At 47.1% G+C, this 24614-nt stretch overlaps 2 protein-coding genes across 2 annotated transcripts; one reads left to right on the top strand and one right to left on the bottom strand.

The window, feature by feature from the left end:
* Nucleotides 1-1032: 1032 nt before the first annotated feature.
* Nucleotides 1033-7465, bottom strand: AHSA1 (activator of HSP90 ATPase activity 1). Its single transcript, XM_082282757.1, has 9 exons — nt 7117-7465; nt 6573-6763; nt 6307-6389; nt 5545-5662; nt 3819-3907; nt 3334-3468; nt 2475-2576; nt 1881-1932; nt 1033-1439 (listed from the first exon to the last, which is right to left on the bottom strand). Exons 1-9 carry the CDS (start codon nt 7194-7196, stop codon nt 1267-1269), a joined length of 1023 nt encoding a protein of 340 aa, XP_082138883.1. The 5' UTR covers nt 7197-7465; the 3' UTR covers nt 1033-1266.
* A 236-nt stretch (nt 7466-7701) lies between these two features.
* On the top strand, nt 7702-22996 carry VIPAS39 (VPS33B interacting protein, apical-basolateral polarity regulator, spe-39 homolog). The gene is made up of 20 exons (XM_082283154.1): nt 7702-7761; nt 7920-8012; nt 8477-8576; nt 9872-10015; nt 11013-11051; nt 11410-11474; nt 13525-13581; nt 14505-14597; nt 15263-15296; nt 15745-15847; nt 15936-15963; nt 16126-16199; nt 16744-16819; nt 17110-17244; nt 17714-17755; nt 18154-18243; nt 18638-18724; nt 21333-21422; nt 21722-21826; nt 22079-22996. The coding sequence occupies exons 2-20, from the start codon at nt 7920-7922 to the stop codon at nt 22097-22099; spliced, it is 1476 nt and encodes a 491-aa protein (XP_082139280.1). The 5' UTR covers nt 7702-7761; the 3' UTR covers nt 22100-22996.
* The last annotated feature ends 1618 nt before the right edge of the window (nt 22997-24614 follow it).

Raw genomic sequence — 24614 nt, 5'->3', positions numbered from 1 at the left:
TCTTGATGTCTGTCTGTACACACTTTATCATGATTTTTTCATACTTCAGCACTTTGGAATAGTGATAACAGGGAAAATGCTCTTTATAGTTTAAAAGGAGACTCAACTCCATTCAGGGTTTTTTTTTTTAAACAGGCACTCAAGTTATTTTTTCCTGTCTTCTATTGCAGGGAACAGTTACCACATACCATTCAGATTTGAAAAATGAAAAGAAAAACAACAAAAATCCCCAAACCAGTAAATTTCACCCAGTAACATTACTCTCTTCTAGCTTACTAGGGGAGCTCTGCAGGAAACACTAGCAGAAAACAGAGTATGCAAGAGAAGCTCATGCCTCGGAAAGAAAACCAAGCACTTCTGTCAGCCTTGAGGTTAAACAGATGGACACTTCTGATAAGTCAGATTTTCACCCCTCCTATAAACAAGTTTATTGCTTTTGAAGACAGCTCCAGGAACTAAACTGTATTAGCAGGTGAGAAAAAGCCATTTTTTTCCTTCCTCACCAGTTAAAGCAATAGCTGAAGTATGATGAGTGGAAAGTACTGCACTCTGTAGACTCTAAATTGAGGTGGGATTTATTGAAAAAAAACCAGTTTGCTTTCGCCTGAAGCTCTTGGAGGTAGCTGGCCCTGGGCCCCACAACCTTCTAGAACCATTCTGTAGGTGGGAGTTTTCCTAGCACTGGTGTGCACAATTGTCATTCTTGTAGAGCAGACTAGTGGAAGTGTAAGAAATGAATGTGTTGAAGAAGGGGATGTGCAAAAGGAAAGGAACAGCTTGAACAGGATCACAGATCCCTTCAAAAATGTATGAAACATTTACTAGCGGCAGATCAAAAGCAGAGAAAATGAGCAGCTGCTCAGACTAAAAACTGCATCAAGCTCATGCTCTCTACTGCCCCAGAAGTGAGGAGTAAATCACATTGGCATCAGCACTCCTCATTGATCAGTGTTTTTCCAGACAGATCCCTCCCTCAGCCTATCGCCCAACCCTTTGAACTCAAGCCGATTTGAGGACACAAATTCCACAGTGTTTTTTTAAGTTAGGTTTATTTAGCAATAGAAGTATGTACATGTAAGAGAATCCCCTGCAGCACAAGACATGCACAAAGCAGTGAGGGACTGAAAGTGGTGCTGCTCCATGGCCTTCCTCATCACCTGTCATCCCACTTTACTCAGCGGCAGGGCCAAGATTAGAAAGGAACAGGCGAGAAATTTATCAGTCCATGTGGCAGAATCTTCAGGCAGAGCCTCCAAGTAACCGGTATTAAAACAAGCGGGCCCCATAACCAAATGTCTGTTTAATGCCCTCAAAGTAGTAGCGCTGCCAGCCTTGCTTTGTTCTTTCTTCCTCACTGGCAGGAATGCCCTTGCCTTCCAAGCACACCTCTGTCTCACCACCTTTGTCATTGAAGTTCAAGGTAATGGTTGCAAAGTGCCCTAGAGGAACCAAAGCAAATCTGTCAGCAGTGTGTAGTACAGTACATACAGCCCTCAGGGGCTGCTCTGCCCCTCCTTTCACAGGGCACCACTTAAAAGACTCTTCGAGGTCCTTCGCAGAGGATCTACTTATGGCAGCTGTAGCCCGTCCCTAGAAACACAGGTAGGAGAGGGCTCCCTCTTCCTGGGCTTTGAAGCAGTTGCAGCTACAGCTGCACAAGCAGCTACCTTCATCCTTCCTACCTGGTCACTTCAATCACACAGTGGCTGAAGATGCAGACATGATAACGTGGGATAAGAAGCTGGGATAACACTGGAGCAGCTCCCAGAACACAGTGTGCTCCCTGATCATGAGCCACAATACAGTGTAGCAAACGGGACTGGAATCCTTCAAAGACAGGCAAGGGCAGTAATACCATAGTACATTTCTGGACTACTTACCAGCTGGCCAAGATTTAAATCTCCATTTCATAACAAGTTGCTTCTCGGGAACCTTGAAAAGGAAGACAAAGACTGAGTGGTAATTTCTTGTAAATCCTACAGTCTAATGGAAAACATCTAGAATTGTGTTGATATGAATGAATCCTTAGAGATCCCTTGAGAAACACACACACAAGAGGGAGAGATTTTAAGTGTCATTTTCTTTTCAATCCCCTTCTAGAAAAGTATGCAACAGTACAGCCCTGAACACTGATACAGAGTCCCTGTCCAGAAGGCTTTCGTGGCAATTGGGCTAAAGAGAAAAGGGTCAGTTACTATCTTTAACACTCCTCCCACCCCTGGTAAGTAAAATCACACAAAACCAGGGGAGATCTATGACTGGAAGCCACGTTTTCTCCCCAGACTGAAGTCCCATGCATTAGTTCATACTGCTAGGAATGCTTCAATCGCCACAGAAATTAGAGGTAACTATTAGGCACCAGGTAGAACCCCACAGTTAGCTAACAGAAGCATTGTTACAGAACTGATAGGAAGTTACAGCCTGATAAAAGTGCTGCCTCTGAGCAAGATACACCTGAACTAGTTAGTACTTACTAGGTCAACAAACTCTCCTGTGACACTGCCATCCAGCAACTGAAACTTGCCTCCTTTATCGGCCTCCAAGGTGGCTTGTGCGTGGGTGAAAGCTTGAACCATCTGAAAAGAATTCAGGAGCAGACCTGTGTTACTTGACATTACCTTCCTGCAAACTTATTGCCTCCTGCCCAGCTACAAAAGTGCTGGAAGAGGAGGTAAGTCAATAGTGTAAGGTCTTCAGCAAAAGACAAAACCCCTGCCCTGGCCAGAAAAGCAAGGTTTCAGCCACTGCAGCAACATTTCGCCTGCCCAAGTAAAAGAACCCCCAGCTTTCTAATGCTTGGTGTTCTGAGTAACACATTGATTTACTTTGTTGATTTCTTAATGAAACCTAATTCTAAGAAAAAATATTCTTTGCTTTTTCATTTTTCTTATCAAAACAGGAGGAACAAAAGACTAAGACCATGTTTAAATATGATACAATGCTGCTCTCTCCTCCTAAACTATGTAATAGTGTGCAGAAAAGTGGAAGCTGTTCCCAAAGTACGCTTTGATACCACCTAACCTTAAAAGGAAAAAACAAAAACAGACCAGAAGCACACAATTGTAAATCCCAAGTGATCTGGTCACATGCAGTAAGGGATACACCTACAGACAGATGCTGACAGCAGTCTGGAACTTGCTTCTGGTTGGCATTAATCCCCTCTTGTCAGCTGTGTGAAAAGATGCACACATAAGCTTTGAGCAACTACTCTGCAGAACAGCTTTCTTAGTCCATTCTCATGGATTGTGAGTGGCCTACAGAACATCTTAAAAAGCTTATTAGGAAGAGCCTCCTATACGCAAAGAACAACTCCCAGAACAAGCCAGGCATTACCTCCTGAGTAATGAATACCCGGTAGAGCTCCTCAGGAGATGTTAAGAAGGTGTCCTTCAAGCTGATCTTACAGGTAGGGATCTTGACTCCAATAGATTTGGACTGTGATGGGGCAGTACTGCTCCTGGCAGCCGTCTAACAAAACAACAAGGAAAACAAACACATACACACTTTTTTTCACAAAAAAACCCAACAACCAAACCAAAAATCAACAAATGGTTCACATATCCAAGGGGAAAAACAAAACCTCTTGGTAAAGATGCAATTAGATACAAAAGTACTTAGATGTAAAAAGCAGATTTATCATTTTGCTTGGATGAAACATCATGTGCTGCCAATGGAAACAAATGACACCTATGCCACAGACTGCCAGTTCCTGGATGTATATATCCTATACACAACATAGGTTGCTCCTGTAAGCCCCAGAATCTAATACAGTATACCTTTCTTCACTGATCCCAAAGCGTGTTTGCAGTTTTGTTTACCTTGCGGTCTTCTGCTTTAGGAGCCACCTGAGGTGCTGTTTCCATATGTTCACCATTCACTGTGGGCAAAATCATGCCCTGGGTGAATTCTGGAAAGACAGGAATGTGCCCATGAAAACAATAAAAAAATCAAGTAAACCTTCTGACTGTACTTTGAAATACACAATCAAAAAGGGCTTCCTGGTTTCCCCCTTGCTCTTGCTAGCATCCATGACTTGAAACAGATTTTAGAAAAAGTAAACAGACCTCTTTTTACAAGCAATTCATTCTTTCCCTCACTACTGTCCACCGAAGGCCCTGTCAGAACCTGGAATTTACCTCCTCTTCATAGCCTAGACATAGCGTCTTCCACACATTGCTCTCACATTAATGTTGGTTAGCTTTAGACTTTTTTCCTCTCTCTCTCTCTAATAAAAATTGCAATCACGTCTCAAGAACTTTTGCCTTGCTGGCCTAGACACACCAAACCAAGCTTTTCCATTTCTTTTCACACTGGCTCTTCATTTCTTGTATCACTGCAGTAAACAATAGTAACTTCTAACTCCCTCCTTGATTTATCTTTATCAACACCACATGCCAAAACTACACATGGAAACCCAGGCAAGGCCTCACCAGCACCCTGTCCAGCAGCACTAACACTTTTGTAATTCAGTCAGAACCTTCAGCCTCTTTCAGAATTACATTTGCTTTTTCTCCAGCTCAGTCACTTCTGCTTTTACCAATTATACAACATCTTGATTTTTTCTTCCTCTTCATCCGTTCAGACTGGCAAAATTCCATTATAAAGCAGAATTTTATCATATGTGCATAAACCTGTATCCTGCAATACTTGGTTCCCACCTGTTCTCATTTATTGCAGCCCACAAGATCATACAGTTTTTCCTGATTAGCATTCTTATTTTTCACTGGGTGACTGCATCTCCCAGCCTGAACACTATAGTGCCTGAAAAAACCCCAAAATTACAGAAATTTGATCCTGGAAAAATGGAAATCAGTGGTGGTTTGTACCCACCATATCTAGAACATGTAGTGTAATATAGGTAAATAGATATAAAAAAGCAACTGTAGCATTCCCAGCCTGTATTTGAGAGGAAAGCCAAACTCAACCAAAGCACATTGATTTAACTCCAACTGGTGGACTCATATGTAACTTAAAAAAAAAAAAATGTATTTGATGCAGATGCTGAAACAGCTCATTAAAAGACAGCAACAAAACCTGCAGAGCAATTTCCAGATATCAGTTATTCTACACTCTAAGTAACACTAGATGTCTTTACTAGTGTGGCAAGAGGAAAAAAAACAAACAAACAAACCACAAACTGGAGAAGATATCACTTTCAAAGGGAGAAGCAAACTGAAGGCCAGATTGTGCCCACAGGCAGTGACTGTGTCACTGGGTAACAAACACATTTTACTGGCTTTCATTTTCTCTATAGCTGAGCTTCAGCACGTGAAGGACATTCTCAGTTTTAAAATATAAATCCAAAAATACTGTTTATTACTGGGTTATCACAAAGTCAATCTTTCTGGGCTGTGCTATACTGCCTAGAACCAGAAATGCTTCTTACCAAATCCTAACGATTTCCAAAAATACAGAAAAGTTACTGTTATTGCTCTGATACCTTTCTGTTGAGATGGAGTGAGCAACTCCTCTCTTTACCCCCATCCCTTCTTTAGAATTAGTCCATATGGGTTCCCATAACACTTTTCTCTCTCAGTTACATACCCGTTTTGAGAGTGCTGATGTAAGTTTTCATTGCATCTCTAATTTTCTTTGCACCCTCTTGCTTCATCAGGGTCTTCAAGTTAGTGTCAGGCTCATCTTTAGCAAGGCTGACAAGGATCTGAACAACAAAGACAAGCACTGATTAACAAGGACAAATGTGCACACTTCTTTTATTAGTCAATTCAACATCACAGACTTTGGCTAAACTTTCATAAACAGCCCTGAAGTTTTACTCATCTTTCACTTCATCTCTCAGCCTACAGTGTTGTACATGTGTGCCTAAATACCTTCTTGTGCTGTAGAGCCCTTGTATCCAGAAGACAGGAATTAATTTGATAAAGATACATGGTGGGGGAGCGCCTCTCTGTCAGGAAGAGTAGTGACAGAATGAAAGAGAATGGATTTAAGTTGAAAGAGGATAGATTTAGATTAGATCACTCTTTACTCTGAAGGTGGTGAGGTGCTGGAACAGGTTGCCTAGAGAATCTGTGGATGCTCCATCCCTGGAGGTGTTAAAGACCAGGTTGGATGAAGCTCTGAGTAACTTTGTCTAGTTACAGATGTCCCTGCTCATGGCTGAGAGGTTGATAATGTATGACCTTTAAAGATCTCATCCAACCCAAACCATTCTTTGATTCTATTAACTGAAACAATTTCTAGGAGTAAAAAAATTCTACACAAATGTTCTAAGAAAGGTAACTGGGAAGGAAATATTAATGCTGTATTCCTGTTAGCATACTCTATACATCCAGTTGTGCTTACCTCAACTTCATTGATGTCATTTTCATCCGAGAGGTTAGGAATTTCCACATAACCTTTGTACTTCACTCCTGTCTTTGAGGTGCCTGCAATTACAATTATATTGTTCAGATCAACCTTTCTTACTCTGGTTCTTGTAAAAGCAAACTTGTATTGTATCAAAATACAACACTTCCCTTTATTTTTATTTCCCAAGTGAGATAAGTATCCTTACCCTTCATATTATACATGAATCTGACCTTGAAACAGGAGGAGTGCACCTCACTCACCAGTCCATGCCAGCTTGATAGCCCACTCATAGAAGAAGATAAGTTTCCCTTTGCGGTTGTTAATGGAGGCCTCTCCATCCAGTTTGCTCACTTCTGTCACCTCACACATCCCTTCCTCACCCTCCACCCTGACAGGCAGGAGGAGAGCTTTCAGCCGCTCCGTGGACCAGTTGGAGGCATCCCTCTCCGTCCTGCAGGAAAACCGAGCGGGGTGAGAATCTGGGACAGGTCACGCTACCAGCATATATTGGGACTATCCAGTGTTCCCCGATTCTTGTCGCCCTGCCCCGCTTCAACACAAGCACACAAGACATTTCTTCTCCAGGCCACCTCCACACATTCCCCCGGCAACATCGGCTCGGGCAGCCCCCTGCACACGCACGGAGCCGGGGGCCGCCCCAGAGGATCAGCCCGGACACCCCCGCCTCAGCACCAGTCCGCAAGGAGGGGACGGGAGGCGTCCCCTCTGCGCGCGACTCCGGCCCTGCAGCCCCCTCCGCCCCGGGGCCTCCCGGGCGGATCTGGGAGCAGCCGCCCCGCTCACCAGTGCCAGTTGTTGACGTTGGTGGCGTCCGCCCGCTGCTCCACGATCCAGCGCGGGTCTCCCTCCCCCCACTTGGCCATCGGGACCGGGATTGCCGCCTCCGCTCCGAACACCCGTGGAAGCTGCTAGAACCGCCGCGCCGCCTCCCGCTTTCCGCCCGGCGCGGGCCCTTCCGGCACGCCCCCGCGGCGCAACCCCGGCTTATTGGTTCCGCTCGGCTAACTGGTTCCGCCGCGCCGCCAGCAGCTGGGGCTGGGGCTAGTGCTCCCGATCCCGATCCCGATCCCGATCCCGATCCCGATCCCGATCCCGATCCCGTCCTGTCCTGTCCTGTCCTGTTCTCGCCGGCCCACAGCTCCCGGAGCCCACAGCTCTCGGAATCGGTCCAGAGCCCCGATCCCAGCTGCCGGCCTAGACACCGCACTGCCGCGCACACCGCCCGCTGGGACTGGTAGTCCGAAGGTACGTCATGTGGCCCGCGGGGTACGCCGGGGCTCGTAGTGCGTGAACGAGGAGCGGCCGCGACGCGCTCAGCGGGAGAACTAGAAGTCCCGACGTGCCCCGCGCGCAGCTCCCCGCCCCGCTCTGCCGTGCCCTGCCCTGCTGTGAGGACGGGGGCGCTGCTGGCGCGGGAGGGGCGGCGAGGTGAGAGAAGGGCCGGGGGCGGCGGGGCCGGGACCGGGACCGGGACCGGGACCAGGACCAGGACCAGGACCAGAACCAGAACCAGAGGCGGGGGTGGTCATGCCCCCGAGGCAGCCGCTCCCTCCCTCTGCTGAGGCAGTCGCGCGGTGCCGTTGCAGATGAGCAGGGTGCGGGCGGATGAGGAGGAGTACTGGCATAGCTCCAAGTTCCGGGCCTTCACCTTCGACGATGAGGATGACGAGCTCTCGCAGGTAGGGAGGGTCCGACCCCGCGACTGGCGGTGAGACACCCTCGCCGGGAGGGCCTCCGTGGCCGTCCCAGCTCAGGACTGGGCCCTGCGGATTGCGGCGGGTTGATGCTCTGTGGGTGGATTGTCACTTCCTGCCCACTGCGGAGGGTACCAAGGGCTCCCGTCTCTCCCCCCACACTAGCCAGTCCGAAATTTCATGTGGTTCCTCGCCTACCCAGCAAACTGCATCTTCCGCTGGTTGAGCTGTTAATGTCTGTGTAGATGTCCTTGGGGTTCCCAGTGGTGAGGAAGGGCTGCTTAGTCTGCTGAACAGCTACAGGACTAGAATACCACCCCGAGAAGAAGCAATGAAAGCTGAAGAAGCTGTATTCAAAGTTCTTTGGGAGATTTTTTGATGGTAATAGGAAACGAAATGCATTCTGCAATTCTGATGGTCCTTATGCAAGCTCGCTCTTTTGTGTGTAGCTAAAGGAATCCAAACGGGCAGTGAACAGCCTTCGGGATATTGTTGATGATGATGATGATGACCTCGAGAGGGTCAGCTGGAGCGGAGAACCTGTGGGAAGTAAGTGTAGAAGTACTGCAAATTATCCTTGAGACAGAGGGAGTTTAAAATTGGTGTTTAAGTCAAGTCACTTAGGTCAGTGGTATTATTTGCTATCTAATCCTGCATGTCTAATCTGATTCTAGTCTCCCAGGTCACATTGTGAGCTACTTGATTTACCAGATCCACTGAAAAGAGAGTGAGCAGAAGCCCAAATTGTGTAGAAAAGAGGAGTGCAGACAAATGGAGGGAATTCACTGTGTTTTTTCTAATATGTAGCCAAGCTCCGAGAAGGTATTTTGAAGGTTGTGGATTGATATTCATCATGCTCAGGTGGCCTGCGAGATTCTAGGTGATCATTTCCTTCACACTGCTGCCTGAAATGGCACTATTTAAAGTTTCTGTGTTTTGACGCCACAGCACTTTAAGCAGATAATTCAAGGTTTAATGTGTGTTTATAGAATGATTCTTACGCTTGAAATTTGAAAGGAACCTGTAAACATTAAGCAGATGTGTTTCTAGTGATAGTGGGAGCAAGCTTATGGCCCACACACAATGCTGTGTGCTGTGCTTTTGAGTTCATGACCCACAGAATGTGTGACACTTGCTAACCAGTGTCAAACAATGAAAATTTATGTATGGATCACCCAAAGGATCTTCAAAGACTGATCTTCGTGTCCTTTGCTATAGCTTCTCCCTCTTCTTTTCCCACCCAGGGTCTCTCTACCTATTGTGGTTTTTTGTCTGTCATCCCGATCGTAAAATATGTGTGTTGTGCAGCTGTGTGAAAACAAGGGGAAACTGTGTCTTGAACAGGCAGGAGGGAGACATATGCATTGTTGCCAGCAGCATGTGCACACTGAGAGCTGTTTTGTCTGTGTGAGAAGAAAAGCTATCTTAGTCTTCCAGTGTTCAGGAATACATGCTCTTAGGCTTCCGCAGTTTGAGGTAGGCCAGGGACTCTCTGTCTTGCTTTGTACTTTCGGAGCAAGGACTATGCTTTGCCCCATGCAATAATATATAAATGGTGGGGGTGTCTATGTATTCTTTTTACACAAGCTGTAACCAGCTGTACAACATTGCTGAAATCAGCCATTTCTGGAGCACAACATGCCACTGCTTAACAAGCAGCATGACATGAGACTGGGATTCCGCATGGAGAGATGCACTGCGTCTGCTTAGTGCTGAGGGTCAGACTTGGCGAGATGTGCTTGTGCAGAACTGACCAGCACACATTTGGTAATGTTTCTGCCATGCCAGAAGATCATTCTTTACAGACTCTTTCTTGGTTAAAAATTACCTCTGTCTGCACACAGGTATCTCCTGGTCAATCAAAGAGACAGCCTCCAGCAGCACTAGCTCCCTGGATGGCCGAGACTCCAGCCTACAGAAGGGGTCTTCCTCCTATGCTGCTCTCCCCAAACAAGCTTCTTCCTACTCCCTAAGCAGCCTGTTCAAAGGTGAGGGTCATTATATACCATATTGACAAATGTGTTTTCCCTCAAGACTGTCAAGGGGCAGTTGTGTTATCTTATGTAAATGGTTTTATCTGAAATGTATTGCAATACAGGGAAACTCCAATCTTTTCTCAGGGTGGAAGTGTATTGCTCACTGGTCAGAAATTGAAGACTGTCTTGTGCAGTAGATTGCATGCTTTTGTGGAGCAGGAAGGGGCTTTGGAGATTACGGCTTCTTAAAATCCAGGTTCCACAGAACAGCAAGGTAGAGCACAGCACTGTGTGGCAATCTGTTTGGTTGGTGGAAAAGAGCAGGCTGCAAAGGGACTGGCTTGACCTGTGTAGTCCTCATTTGGTTTTCAGTTCTGTAGAGAAGGCAGATTGATTATCCTTTATTTGGAGCTCAGCTGGCTGCTGTTGGTGTCGGTTCAGCAAACACATGATAGCGGCAGTGGCAGCGTAGCTGGTTACAGGGGGAACTGTACAGCAGGCCTTGGGCAAACATACATAGCTTGCAGGAATTCAGCTCTGTTCTCTCACAGCCAGACAACAAAGCAGCTTTTACTTTGTCTCTCTTTCCCTGGGGTGTTTTTTTACTCTCAACTTGGACAATAAAGTGATGTAGAAAGGCATCCAAATCGCAGCTCTGATGGATGGAGCTGTCCATGTTGCCGTGGCCTATGTTGCAGTGCTATGTGCTTGAGCCTCTGCTCTGCAGGTAGATGAGTGAATTCAGGCTCTAACCTCTCCTGGCCTCCGCACCAAGAGAGCAGATAGGGATGGAGTGTGAGGTGGTTTGCGATGCCACAGACGACTTCAACACCTTAGAGTGTAAGCAGGTGAGCCCCAGCTGTGCTGGTGTAGTATTAATCACTGTACAGAGTGGCTTGTTCTACAGTGGCATAGCTGCAGTAAACTGGCTTGCAGTCTAGACTTACATTCCCTGTGCAAGAGATGTTGCTGGTGAAGGGACAGTCTCTCATCAGTGTTTTTATTTCAGGACGAAACAAACTTCCAAGTTTTCAGTCCCTTTCAGATGGTAAGTTTTGGGTCCCCGCCTCATTTTGGGAGGGATGCAGATTTACATGAAACAAAGCATTTCCAAAAAAAGGGGAAGCGTCATCTGCCTTACAGTGCAAAAAGGGAAACTGTATCATGTGCTATCTAAAAGTTCAATCATGGGTGGTTCTTTCCTCAAAGAAATTAAAGAATTGGCATGGTGATCTGGGGTAATTACTTATGTACAACTGGCAGCTGTTTGTGTTAGAGCAATGCTGTATTGCCATTTGGTGCTTAAGTTTGGGTCTTCTGCCATGAAAACCAAGAGCGAGATGGGTTTGGAAATGGATGTGAATCAGAATTTTTATGTGCTGCTCAGCTGTGCCTTTCCCTCTCAGCCCTCACTGACACAGGAGTTAAAAACTACGCCCCAGAGCTGCGCAGACCGAGAGCTGAGTACAAGGTGAGCAGCCTGTGCGTGTTGTATGTCGAGATTAGTGGACTTGCTACTCCACTGGTTTCATGGGAAGTGAATAATTGATGTTTCAGACAGAAGAGGACAATGCAGGGAATAGGACAGGGAACTGCAAAATGCAGCCTTGCAGTAATTTAGGTGTTCTCTGCTTTTGCTCAGAAGTAGGGAGTTTTCCCGGGGTTCCTGGTTACTCCTTTTAGTGAATAGCCCAGCAGTCTTTGTGGAAAGGATTCTTAAATAGTGCTTTGTCTGTAAGGTGCTTTCATGCTGGGTCAGATAAACTGGCATCACATGTGGTTTTTACATCTTTTTAAATATGAAAGCTTTGAAATTTCCTGTTCATGAATCACTGGGACAACACGGAGGGTGTTGTGCAGAGGCAGTGTTCCAATTGGCAGGAATGTTTGTCTACTAGATGTGCTGTGATAGGTGTTGGAAAATATAGAGGATTTTGGGACTGGGTGGATTCCTCTTACTAGGTGTGAGGCTGTAGTTCCATGTCCCTAGGTCCAGGCAGTAACAGGACTGAGCACATATTCCCTACAGATACACACATGTACAATAATAACACATCTGCCTGCATGGATTAACACTGACAGAAACTAATGCCTTTATGAACAGACACATACAGAAACCACTCAAGCTTGATCCTGAGCTTGATCCTGATCTTTCTGTCTGACCAGTTCCACTAGTGGAACATACTCTATGGGTCCGTCCAGTAGCTGGTCTTAGACATCTGATTTGTTTTGTAGCTGAATCCCAGACCCCAGTCTCCTCCAGTAGCTGGCACTTGCATCCTTGAGCTGCTAGGGTTCATGGTCTGCCTATCCTTGGCCATCTGATCCTCCCCCGGTTGGTGTATTTATGTCAATTAGCCATTAGTGACATAACTTAACAGACAGCACTTCCTCAAAGCACGGCAGGAGAAACAAGTTCGCCCTGTTGTGTTCTATTCTGGGCCTGCAGAAGCAGTGAAACAGGAAGGAGAAGGATTATACAGCCCCTTAAATGCAGACAGGGGTGGTGTAAGTGGGATGGAACAAAGAAGGGAAAGTTAGTGGCAGCTTTTGATAAGTGTCCTGATAGTGACAGGCTGAGAAGCTGCCTCTGTCCAGAGGTGCTGGAGGGAACCCTGGTGCTCGGGATATTTGACAACTCAGCTGTACATTGATTTGAGAGACTCATGTGCAGACGTCCCCTAACAGGACTGGGTCAGATCTTTTATCCCTAGATTTGGGCTTTCAGTAAATTTTCAATGGATTTTAAAAGTCCTCAGAGCTGGTTCTTGCTGCTCCCTTTCTCTGGGCCTTTTGAGGCAGAAAGCTGAATTGCAACCACTGGCTTGAGTGCCTCATGGAGACCTAGATGACTTTATGGTATCTGAGTTCAGGAGTGGCTTGGGCCACTATCGCTTTTTATCCAGCTTTTATCGTAATGTCTGCAGGCTGCAGGGGGAAAATTCTGGTCGTTGCAGCAGTGGTAGCATATTACCTTAAGATGGTCCTCCTACAGGCTTCAATGCCCTTGTCACATTGTCCTTGTCTTGTGCGACTCCTCAGGTGCTTGCCTGAGGGTGTTGTCCCTGCGCTCTCCATGCTGCTGTGGAAGGCTCACCAGCAGAAGTCTGTCTGAATTGTAAGAAGAAACTGACTCCTTGCCCCTCAGTTTTGGGTTAGTCTGTTTTTTATGTATTTTGTTTGTCCTGAAAGCAACAAAATACATAGTTTTCAAGGAGGACAACCTGCTGCAATGCACTCCTTATAAAGGATATGATGACAGACCTTACTGAGGCAATAGAAAGGCTGTGTTAACATATGAGCCTTTAGTTTCCCCCACACCAGCATGTGCAGAGTCTGAGGGCTCAGCATTTGCACCTGGACAATGTACATACACATGCCTACTAACACCTTCTGTGGAGCGGCTGGGTAAGTGTGAGTAGCTACATGTGGGCCATCACTAATGCAGCAGAAGTGGAAAGCAGCTTGGAGACTGCTGACATGATCTGAGGCTTAAGAGTGCTTTATTCTTCTTGTGGCAGGATTACAGCAGTGATTGGAGTCCCAAAGATACAGTCAGGCGAATGCAGAGGGGCAAGGTAAGGACTTTACGCTCCCACCTGCTTGTAAGAGATGGAGGGTGGGTGGTCCTAAACTGCTTTACACTTTCCTATGCTCCTGGCTGTTCTGGGAGCAAGGAGGGGATCTGTGTTGCTTGCAACACCTAGCAGGGATGGTGGTCTGCCTGTCTGTTACTTTGCCAGGTGGCAGTGATGGGATCACACTAGCTCAGGAGCAGCAGGAGAACTTCAGGGTTTTGTTGCTTTGTTTACTTGAGTTGTCCCCTCAGCAAGGCTCTGACAGTAGGTATCTGTACTGCTGTGTCCCTTTCTACCCTTTCTGCTCCCTGGGGCTGGGTTTATTTTAAAAATCTGAGGGGGTGGGCCTTTATCTCCATTCTGAGTTGCTGGCAAATGGAGGGAGGAAGACTGAAATGGTCTTGGTTTCACTGGAGCTGTAATCATAGTCTCAGCCACCTCAGTGTGCAGTGAACACATAGGGAGATTGTGGTTTTACTCTGCATGTGTCTCCTTAAAGGCTGAGATGAACGAAAGGTTGAGAGAGGCCACAGATGTGGGGTAAGAAGAAGGCAGAGAGTTATGACTCTACTTTTCTGGTCTCCTTTGTGGAAAGGGGCCTGCAGAGTTCCCTCCTCCTGTCAGGGCTAGTGGTTTGTGGTGTACGGGAAAGTTTTGTCTTGTTACAAGGGTGTTTGTGCTGAATATACGTTGTCTGCTGTCCTAGACTGGGCAGTAATTAGCGTTGACTGCAACCCCTCTGGACAAATTTCCAGGGATTATGCAGCATATGGTTTCAGCTAAACTTTTCCACTCGTTGGGAGGGTGGTTATTCGTGTTGCTGAAGGGTTTATGGGAGAGGAATAGATAATACCTTGGGGATTGGTTCAGCCTGAGGACTGTCTCATGTCCCACATGCCTACTTCTTCCTCTTCTGTCTCTAGGTCTGCTCTCTGGAGAGATTTCGCTCCCTGCAGGACAAGCTGGTGCTCTTGGATGAAGCTGTGGCAGGGCATGATGGGAATGTCATTACAGCTGTGAGTCCAGCTGGGGCAATACAGGGCTGGGACTTCTGGGTGGCCCCACAGAGAGCTCTTGTGAGAACGCAGTCAGCTGGCCACCCAGTCTTGCAAGACTAGGGGGTGTTCTTTAGTTCAAACCCAACAGTTACTAAAAAGTGTCAAATCTTAAGACTGGGAAATTCCATATTCCTGCTGTCTTTCCTGCCACTCAGCAGAATTAATGTTAATTGATGTTAATAACAAGGAATCTGATCCATCAGCCTTACAGATTTTTGCAACTACTTCTCGAAAGTCAAGGTTTAATCTGCTCATTGCAGCACAGAAGATATGGGACTTGGGATCTGGTGCCTCACCAGTTTTTCTGGCTCTTAAAGTATCAGACAGGAAATTGGATTGTGTCAGAGCTGCCTTCATCCAGGCCTTTAATTTCTTGGATTTTGCATGGAAAGGTTTTCCTTTGTAAATTTTGGTCTCACTCACCTAAACTCCAGAGTAGGAGCTAAGGCAAGCATCTAGGTGACTGTGGCCCAGGCTCATTGCTTGGTGTGGGTGTAGTGGGTACCAGAATTAAGTTCAGTGCTGTAAGAGCTGTGTTTTCAGAGCCCTTTGCAAAAGCTTCTCTAGGCCTTGACTTGTTTGTTTATCCATCTTAATTCTGAGCTGTCTCTCTGTGCTCACAGGTCCTGATATTCCTGAAACGGACGCTAAGGAGAGGTGAGCGTGACTGGGGCTGGAGTTTCTATACTGTGTTTCAGTTAAGGACAGAGGGGATAATTCTTTCACTGGATGCAAGTTAGAAAGAGAGCATCTGGGGTATTGCTGTTTTACTAAGCATGAAGTATTTTTGTAGCAAGTGTAATGTGGGAGGCGGGGGGGATGATGATGCCCACAAAGACTCCACAGAGGATCTTTAAGCAGTGGTAGGTGGTGGTGATGGGATGAATGAAAATGAATCTGTAGCGGCAGCACATGGCTGTGAATTCAGCTGTCAGCCCAGTGACTGGGCTCTTCTGTGCTCCAGCCTCCAAGACTGTGATTTGAGATGGGATAAGGCTGTTGAATCCTTCCAGTCACTTTCAACTCCATGCACCCTGCTAAGTCCCCTCTGCTTGATACTGCTTTCTTACTTTACCCACCTGCACATAAACTCTCTCCCCTATAGAGATCTTGTTTCGGGAGCTGGAGGTGCGGCAGGTGGCCTTGTGCCATCTGATCCATTTCCTCAGAGAGACGGGTGAGCAGAAGTTCCTTCTGGATCTGCTCAGGTGAGGCTGTTGATGCATCTTGTGGCAGGACTGAGCACACTGCTAGGAGCCTGCCTCCTAGTTAATGCTCGCTAATTTCCTTTTGCAGGTTCTTAGACAGGACTGAGGACGTTGCTGTGAGTATTCCCAGGAGCACAAGCTCCCTTAGTGCAGGGGGAGGCTGGTTGCAGAGTGTCTGGTAGTCAGGCAAAAGCTTTTTGTCCCCATTTCACCCTCTGGAATACTGTATCTCTCAAATCCATGAGAACAGACTGCTTCTTTCCCCTCTTTTCCTCCAGCTGTCTCAGTACCGGGAGCATTTGAACATCCAGGATGTAGAAAAAAGGAGGGAATTTCTGAAAGGTTGCATTGGGTAAGAAAAAACGCAAAAGCTTGGGAGGGATGTGGATTCTTCACAGATGGTGGTAGTAAAGAAAATTAGACCTCTGTCCCAGTGCCATGGCTTATGTGGTTTGAGAGCTGATGTCGGTTTTCCCTTAGCGGGAGTGGGGTATTGTGGACACAATGTAGACCAGAGAGGAAGCATTCGTGGTGATCACTAGTCTAGCAGCTTTTGCTGCTTATTCAGGGGGAAAGATGCTGCAAGGGACTTTCTGATCATTGACCCTTCAGACTGTAATAGGTGAAAGTTTAGGCACTTGAGGAAGTTGATAGCATCCACTTCAGGTTGCTCTGTGAGAGGTGCCACATAACATTTCTTTGGAGCCTGTCTAGGAGAGAGCCAGTTGGAGAGGGCAGCAGGTCAGGAACTTGAGTACCCACTAGCCATTCAAGCTGGGGAGAATGGGAGCTTGTTTGGTACAGAAAAAAAATCCTTTGAAGTGCACTTAGAAGTAAATGAAGGATTCTGTACTTAAGAGTTGGTCACAGTGTCTCTTTCCTTCATGTCTGGCCAGGCTGCCGTTTTCAGCTGAGGATACCTCCCACATCCAAGACCATTATACCCTGTTGGAGCGACAGATCATCATTGAGGTATGAAATCTTCTCTGCTGGTCAGGAGATGACTGGGACTGTGAGATCTCTTGCTGTCCCTAACTTACACCACTTTGGATCTAACCAGCCTGCCCTGGCTAGTGTAGTTGTAATTGCTTTTCAGGCTGCTGTGCCAGGCACTTGTGAAATTCCAGATCTGAGATTTGACAGCATGTTAGAGCTGTGCTTGCACATTGCTGTCACAACACTCTCTCTAGGTCTCTATCCCACAGCTACACAGGGAGCTGTCCTGGCTCATGGTCACCCTGTCTGTCTTCCTGATTCCACAGGCTAATGATCGGCACTTGGAGATGGCTGGGCAGTCAGAGCTATTTCGGAAATATCCTCGCAAGGCTTCAATTCTCAACATGCCACTAGTGACCACCCTCTTCTATTCCTGTTTCTACCACTACACAGAGGCTGAGGTGAGGATGATGTGGCAGAAGACAAGGGTTGCATCTCATCCTTGTAGCCCTCAAGATGTGGGGTGGTCAAGCTGTGGCATATTAAAGAAAGAAAGGGAAAGAGAGGTCATATTTCATCCCCTGGGACCAGTTTGGAGTTTTCCTTTGTGCTTCAAGACATTCAACCCAGCACAGTTTGTCAGGGAATTGCCTCCTAGAAACCCCTATAAATCCCATGAGGCTGAGATGCATGGTACTGGTCTTGGAAATGCTGGAGGTGCACCAGTTGAGGATGTAGGGAAACCAAACCAGAGAGCTAGTAGGGTAGTACAGTTGCTCTCTTCTGCCAGTTGTGACACTGACATGAGCAAAAAGCAGTAAAATCTTGAGAAGATTGCCCCTGTGGAAGGCAGATGTCTTATAACAGGTGTCTAAATCCCACCCGTGGTCTGCCCTGCTGAGTTTGCACTGACTTGTCTGCTTTCTCTAGGGAATGTTCAGCAGCCCCACCAACCTGAAGAAAACATTTAAGGTGTGTGAGTCTCTCCTGTTGCAGCAGCACTAGCTGAAAACATGCACAGACAAACTGTATGTAATGAAGGGGCTCAGTAGGAGGAATTTGAGGGGCTCAGCACTGAGCTAGAGAGGGGGCCATGGCATCCTTTTTGAGCAGGACCTTTCTGGAGTCTCAGAAAGGCAAGTGGGAGCCGTGTGGAGACTATCAATGGATGTATCCTGTCTGCAGCAGCACTTGCAAATCCCCACTTCCTGCTGTCTGCAGTGCTGTCCATGGCATCAGGCAGCATCTTGGCTGTTTGCCTGGCTGTTGGTGTGGATCCTGGCAGGGCTGGGGCAGATGCCATTCATGTCCAGCCCACACAGACCTTCTGAGCTGAGCTACTGCTCTGACTGCAGCTTTCTGCCTTGCAGATTCCTGATAAGCAGTATGTGCTGACTGCCCTGGCTGCCCGTGCCAAGCTGCGAGCCTGGGGTGATGTGGATGCCCTCCTGACCACCAAGGTGAGCTGCAGAAAGCCTTGCTGGGGACACAGTCCCAATAACTGGTATCTGCTACTGATAGCTGGCTTGTTCTTGAGTTACTGGACAGACTGGTTTTATTTCAGCAGGGCCTCTGCTGCAGGGTGTTGCAATACTTTCCTCCTTTCCCTGCCCAAGACCTCTGCTGGGCCTGGCTTGGCTGCAGCAATAAGCTCAGAGAAGGGGGCTGCCCCTGAGGTCTGTTACCAAAGGGATTGCAGCCAGCCTGTATCCAGCCACTGTGTGAAGGGCTCTGCCATGGGCTGCACATGGTGGCTGTGGAGTACATTGCTGGAACTGGGAGAAAAAACCCACGTTTTCTTGTGGCTGGAGGGATTGCCCTTTTGGGTTAACATAGGTTTGGTTCTCATTTCAGAACTGGCTGGGTTACACCAAGAAGAAGGCACCTATTGGCTTCCACCGGGTGGTGGAGATCTTGCAGAGGAACAGTGCTCCTGTGCAGGTGAGCCAGGAACCCCTGCTTATGTCCTGCTCTCTGTTGGGATTTGGTGTGTGAATGACTCCTCAGGTGAGCTGCTTCCTAGCTGGAAGTGGGAGAAGCTTGCCGATCTTCTGGCTCTGCCAGGTGGGCGCAGCACTCAGCTGAGCAACCCATGCATCAGCAGGAAACGTGAGTGCTATTGAGGGCTGGGTCCTAGCTCTGACTGCAAGAGGGACAGCTGGCCCAGAGTTTGCTGGGAACTCTCTTCCCATGTGCATTGCCACCTTTCTTTGCTACGTTAAGTTTTCTCTTGCTTAATCTGGCTGGCAATGTTAACCTGATACATAGGAACGAGGTAGCCTAAGACTATTGATAGGAGGAAAAGTGCCAGCAAAACCTCAACTCTGGACATGAGGAGAACAGACGTCAGGCTGCTCAGGGAATTGGTGAGATCCCCTGGGAAAATGTTTTTGCTGGCAGTGGGGTCTATCGGTCACCCTTTAAACATCACCTTCTAAGGGTACAGGAGCAGGAAATTCCCAAATGTTGGAAGTCAAGCAGGCAAAGCAGAAGGCCACCTTGATTGAATAGGAATCTTCTCCTGGAAATAAGGCAAAAAAAGGTGGTGTAGAAGTAAGGCCAAATGAAATGGGAAAAATACAGAGATGCTGCATGCCACTGTAGGGAGAAAATTTCATGCAACCAAAGCTCTACTGGAGTTGAAGCTGGCCAGAACTGTGGGGGACAATAAACAGAGTTCTTAGAAATATTTTAATAGCAATAGGCAATGTAGAAATAACATTGGCCCATTACAGGATGAGGATGGTCACCTGACAAACAGATGATGGACCAAGCAGGTCTCAGTGCCCTGAGCAGGAGAACCATGACTGTGAGAATGATCACCTCCTAGTCAACCCTGAATTTGTGCAGGATCTGCTGCTCCAGCTGGATCCCTACAAATCCATGGGGCATGATGGGATTCATCAAAGAATCCTCAAAGAGCCAGCTGATGTCATCACAAAAGCTCTCTCAATGATTTTTTGAGTAGTCTTGGGAATCTGGAAAGATCCCAGATGTCTGGAGTCTGGTTAATGTTGTCCCAGTTTTCAAGAAGGCAAGAAGGAGGACCCTGGAGACTGTAGGCCTGCTAGTCTCATTTCAGCGCATGGTAAAGTTATGGAGAAGATTATTCTGGCAGGTATTGAAAACCCTGCAGCACAACACAGTCACTGGTCACAGCCAGTATGGCTTCAAGAGAGGAAAGTCCTGCTTGTCAAATCTGATTTCCTTTTATGACAAGGTAACCAACCCAGTTGATCAAGGGAAGCCACTCCATGTAATGTTTTTGGATTTCAGTGAGGATTTTGATACTGTCTCTCACAGTATCCTTCTGGACAAAATGTCCAGCACACTGCTGGATAAACAGGTGATGAGATGGGTGAGCATCTGGTTCATGGGTTGGGCATAAAGCATTACAGTGAATGGGGTGACATCAGACTGTTGACTGGTCACTAGTGGGGTTTCACAGGGCTCCATCTTTGGCCCTGTGCTCTTCAACATCTTCATAAATGACTTGGATGCACGACTGGAAGAAGTACTGAGCAAGTCACAGATGATACAAAACTGGGAGGAGCTGTTGACTCCCTAGATGACAGGGAGGCTCTGCAGAGAAGCCCCAACAAATTAGAGGGCTGGGCAGTCACCAAAACCATGTGGAGTTCAGCAAGGTGATGGATTCTGCATATGGGATGGGGCAACCCTGGATGTGTGGACAGACTGGGGAATGAGAGGCTGGAGAGCAGCACCATGGATCCTGGTCACTGGCAAGTTGAACATGAGCCAGCAGTGCCCTGGCAGCCAGGAGGGCCACCCGTGTCCTGAGGGGCATCAGGCACAGCATCGCCAGCCAGGCAAGGGAGGGGATTGTCCTGCTCTGCTCTGCACTGGGGTGGCCTCACCTCAAGTCCTGGGGGCAGTTTTGGGCACCACAATATAAGAAGGACGTTAAGCTATTAGAGAGTGTCCAAAGGAGGACAATGAAGATGGTGAAGGGCCTTGAGAGGAAGCCATATGAGGAGCGGCTGAAGTCACTTGGTCTGTTCAGCCTGGAGAAGAAGAGCCTGAGGGGAAACCTCATTGCAGTCTACAATGTCCTTGTGAGGGGAAGAGGAAGGGTGACCAGTGCCAGGACCCAAGGGAGTGGCCTGAAATTGTGTCAGGGGAGGTTTAGGTTTGATGTTGGAAAGAGGTTCTTCACCCAGAGGGTGGTTGGACACTGGAACAGGCTCCCCAGTGAAGTGGTTACAGCATGAAGCCTGACAGAATTCAAGAAATATTTGGGCAATGCTCTCAGGCACATGTTGTGACCCTTGGGGATGGTGCTGTGCAGGAACAGGAGTAGGACTCAATGATCCTTGTGGGTCCCTTCCAACTCAGCTTATTCTGTGATTCTGAGCTTTGCAGGCAAAGCCTCTGGGATCTTAAGCAGTCTTGTCAAGGTCACTTGTTCCCTAAGGAAGGGGCCAAGTCTGTGTGATCAGCAACTTTGAAAGGTTTTGGGACTGAGGTGAGGGAATGAGGCAGGAAAAACCTGTGGAAGAGAGCTGAGACATTCTTCCGTATCTTGCAGGTGCTGCAGGAATATGTGCGCCTGGTGGAGGATGTGGAGATGCGGCTGAACCTCGCTACCAAATACAAGTGCCATGATGTTGTCATAGAGGTAGATTCCTGCTGTGTGAAGAGATGGGACATGGGCCTGCTTTTTCTCTCTAGCTTTTCTGTTCTCTGCCATGTGCCTGGTGATGTTTGTTTGTCCCTGTGGCCTGGAAAGAGTGATAAGGTTCCCAAGTAGGAGTCCCTGAGCCAGGAGAGTGGCTCCTAGCATTTGTGCTGTGAAATTGTTCTGTGTTGGGAACTGGATGGGGGATTGTAGAGTTGCCCTGCTCATCTGCAGGGCACCATCTAATGGTGGAAGTGTCCCTTTCTCTCAGCTGGGTGCTGGTTTTGCTCTTTATCTAGACCTACAGGGATCTAAAGGATCGTATCCAGCTGACAGCATATAAATGCAAGGTGGAGCGGGGCTCTGCAGAAGAAGAAAAGATCAACAGCATTCTCAACAACATGGTAAGAGATGCTTACTTTTTCTTCCAGACACTCATCAGAAACAGATATAGATTAGTTGTAAGGACATGGCTGTCCTACATACTTTCTGTCCCTGCTGGGAAGCTAATCTTTTGTTTGGGGTTGCATTCAGGATAGGAATGAATGGTTATACTGATAAAAATGGCACACTCTGGCTATAGCTGTCCTTGTCAGTTGGCCCTGAAGGCTCTATGTTCAGCATGGCTGTTAGTCATGTCTTGTTCTCTCTTTTAGCAAATCCGGTGGAAGAACTGAGCACTTGGGAAACAGCCTGTTTGGCCATAGCCTTGTCACTGAAAGAAGGAACTGCAAAACCCAGTCCAGTGCCAACAGAGCAGCTCTGTTCCTATTCCTTGCATGATCAACGTTCGTTGGTGACAGTGGGTGCCTGTGGCTTGTGGGAGCGTGGTGTTCAGGCTGGTTGAAGACAGCTGCTAAAATGTAGCTGGCGAAACCATGGTACTGATCCATCAGGGTTGATTCTTTTTGGAATCTGATTGTCTTTGATGTGGCTGTAAGCCAAGCATCACTTGTGTGTGTGGAGGAAAGTTGCTGGGCACAGCAAGATTAATGTTTGCTCTTGGTGTTGCCTGAGCTTATTCTTGCAAGAGGAACATGTCAGTCACACTTGTGAGCCTCTCCACTAGACAGTGCTGACCAGTCCCTGTAACAGTCAAGCTGGCTTGGGCATCACTAATCATGGCTGTGGCTGGAGTAAAACCTACCTGGACTGTGTTCTCCCCATGTGAAAGTGTCAGGGGAAAGGACCAGCTGCACTTTAATTTTTTTTTTTTTTTTGGTTTGTTCTGGCTCACCCTAGGAAAAGAGGTATGTGAACTCCTGCAGAGAGCCAGGACAACAACTTCTGCCAGTATCCTTCTGCTAGCACTCTGCAGCATTTGGAAGATCCCTTTATCAGGGAAAGACTAGTGTGGAGGTGGTCAAAGTCCTGATGGGTTGGATGGAGAGCAAACAGGGACCTCTCTCCACTGCAACAAACCTGCTGGCCCCAGCAGCTCTTTTCTCAGAAAGTGTTAGCCAGGAGGGATTGAAATGCACTTTCTCAGAAACACAACTCCTCAGGCAACTGTTGGCTTCATCCGTTCAGACCTCACTTCAACTCTGTAAATAAAGCTGTCTCTTTCTCCTTGGGCTGTTTGTTTCCTTTCCCCACTAAGCACACTGTCACTCCTGAGTGCTAATCCTGAGCAATTTATCACCTCCCACAAAATGAGTCGCAGGGTGTTTTTTAATGTTTTGAAAAGCACAGTGCATGTCACCGTGGAGTGACATTGCTTGCAGCAGTACCTAATTTCACACCTTCAATGCCATCAGCACAGATTAATTAATTTTAACATAGGAGAGTTTGCTGCCACAGGGGGTCACACAAACATCAGAGTAAATTTGGATTCCAGCCTCCCTGTTGCACTGTGAGCTCTCTCTTTTTTTTTTTTCTGTTGGTGTTTGTATTTTTTCTTACAGAATCATTGAGTTGGAAGGGATCATCTAGTCTACTCTTGCTTTAGCAGGGTCACCTAGAACACGCAGACCAAGACTGTGGCTATTTGGGTTTTCAGTATTATCACAGCTGGAGATGACTCAGCTTCTCCAGGAAACCTGTTCCTGAATTTGGCGACACTCACAGTACAAAGGTGGTTTTTTGTCTTCAGATGGATCGTCACATTGCAATTTGTGCCCAGTTCCCCTTGTTATCTCAGAGAAGAGAGGAATCAGGGATTATTAAATAGCTTTTTACAGATCTTGAAAACTAGCCAGATCCCAAGTCTCAGCTGGTTCAGCTAAAGACTTCAAATCAGCCTGCAAGGACTGGGCCAGGCAGCTGAGCTCTCTGTATGTTATTCCTTTGTGTCACTCTGCTGCTGCCCTTTGCCAGGTAAGAACAGTGATGGGCAGCTGCCAAAGTCCCTGTCTGCCCCTTTTGGCAGGCAGACAGTGCTACTAGTCTGGTAGCAGTGGTTTGTGTTTCACCTGCATGTGGCAAAGCACAGGTAATTGTGTTCCAGGGCCCAGAGGTGCTGGTTGGTCAACTCTCCTGTCTCTCTGGGCTTTTGAGTCCCTTTCTCGTTGCTTAGTGCAGTAGCCCTGCAGAAGCAGAGCTTTATATGCTTTTATAACAATGCTCAGCTGCTGGCCTAGGAGGACATTGTGTTCCTCTGCTGCCTCCTGTCACACATGCTGGCTGTTTACTGTCATTTGTCCTGTCACTGTGTACAGCCTTAACACCTCCATCCCTCCCTGTAAGAAAAATGGACCATGTCATTTCAGAGCCTGGAACTGTCACCAAACTTGGGAAGAAATTAAACTCTCTAACACCATCTTTGAGATGTCAGTGAGTTGCATCACTTTATTCTGGCTAGGATGTGCAGTGAAAATCATTCCAGTTGCACATGTCCCTTGCAAGACTTTTCACATATTTTTACATTTCTAGAAAACAATCTTTGAGCAAACAAGCTCTATGTCATAAGTGTCCCAAGTCAATTTTTTTTTATGCTGGCAGACTCAAATCAACACACACCTCATTCTTCTTAACACATACACACAAATTATTTACATACTGCATTGATGCCTCCTTTAGAGTTAAAAGAACTCAAAGCATCTGGGCAAATTTCACCATAAAAGCTACTAACTTACATGTGGCCTAAAAACACTTCATAGTGCACCTTTCACCACACAGTTTCACTACAGGATTTACTGCAGGACTCAAACCTGCAATTTCTGGGTTTTACCACTGGATGGGACTCGAATCCAT

The sequence above is a fragment of the Coloeus monedula genome (genome assembly GCF_965178545.1).
Source record: "Coloeus monedula genome assembly, chromosome: 6".
Classification (NCBI taxonomy): domain Eukaryota; kingdom Metazoa; phylum Chordata; class Aves; order Passeriformes; family Corvidae; genus Coloeus; species Coloeus monedula.
Note: the sequence above shows the minus strand (reverse complement) of the source record. Positions and strands in the feature narration are given on the sequence as shown.

Bases quoted from the DNA above. Each gene is read 5' to 3' on its own strand.
- VIPAS39 (XM_082283154.1), top strand. From the start codon at position 7,920: ATGAGCAGGGTGCGGGCGGATGAGGAGGAGTACTGGCATAGCTCCAAG. The intron at 15,848-15,935 runs GTGAGGCTGTTG...TTCCTTTTGCAG, and splicing joins TTCCTTCTGGATCTGCTCAG to GTTCTTAGACAGGACTGAGG. The intron at 18,725-21,332 runs GTGAGCCAGGAA...CGTATCTTGCAG, and splicing joins GGAACAGTGCTCCTGTGCAG to GTGCTGCAGGAATATGTGCG.
- AHSA1 (XM_082282757.1), bottom strand. From the start codon at position 7,196: ATGGCCAAGTGGGGGGAGGGAGACCCGCGCTGGATCGTGGAGCAGCGG. The intron at 6,390-6,572 runs GTGAGTGAGGTG...TTGTAATTGCAG, and splicing joins TATCAAGCTGGCATGGACTG to GCACCTCAAAGACAGGAGTG. The intron at 3,908-5,544 runs GTATGTAACTGA...CTGTCTTTCCAG, and splicing joins CATCAGCACTCTCAAAACGG to AATTCACCCAGGGCATGATT.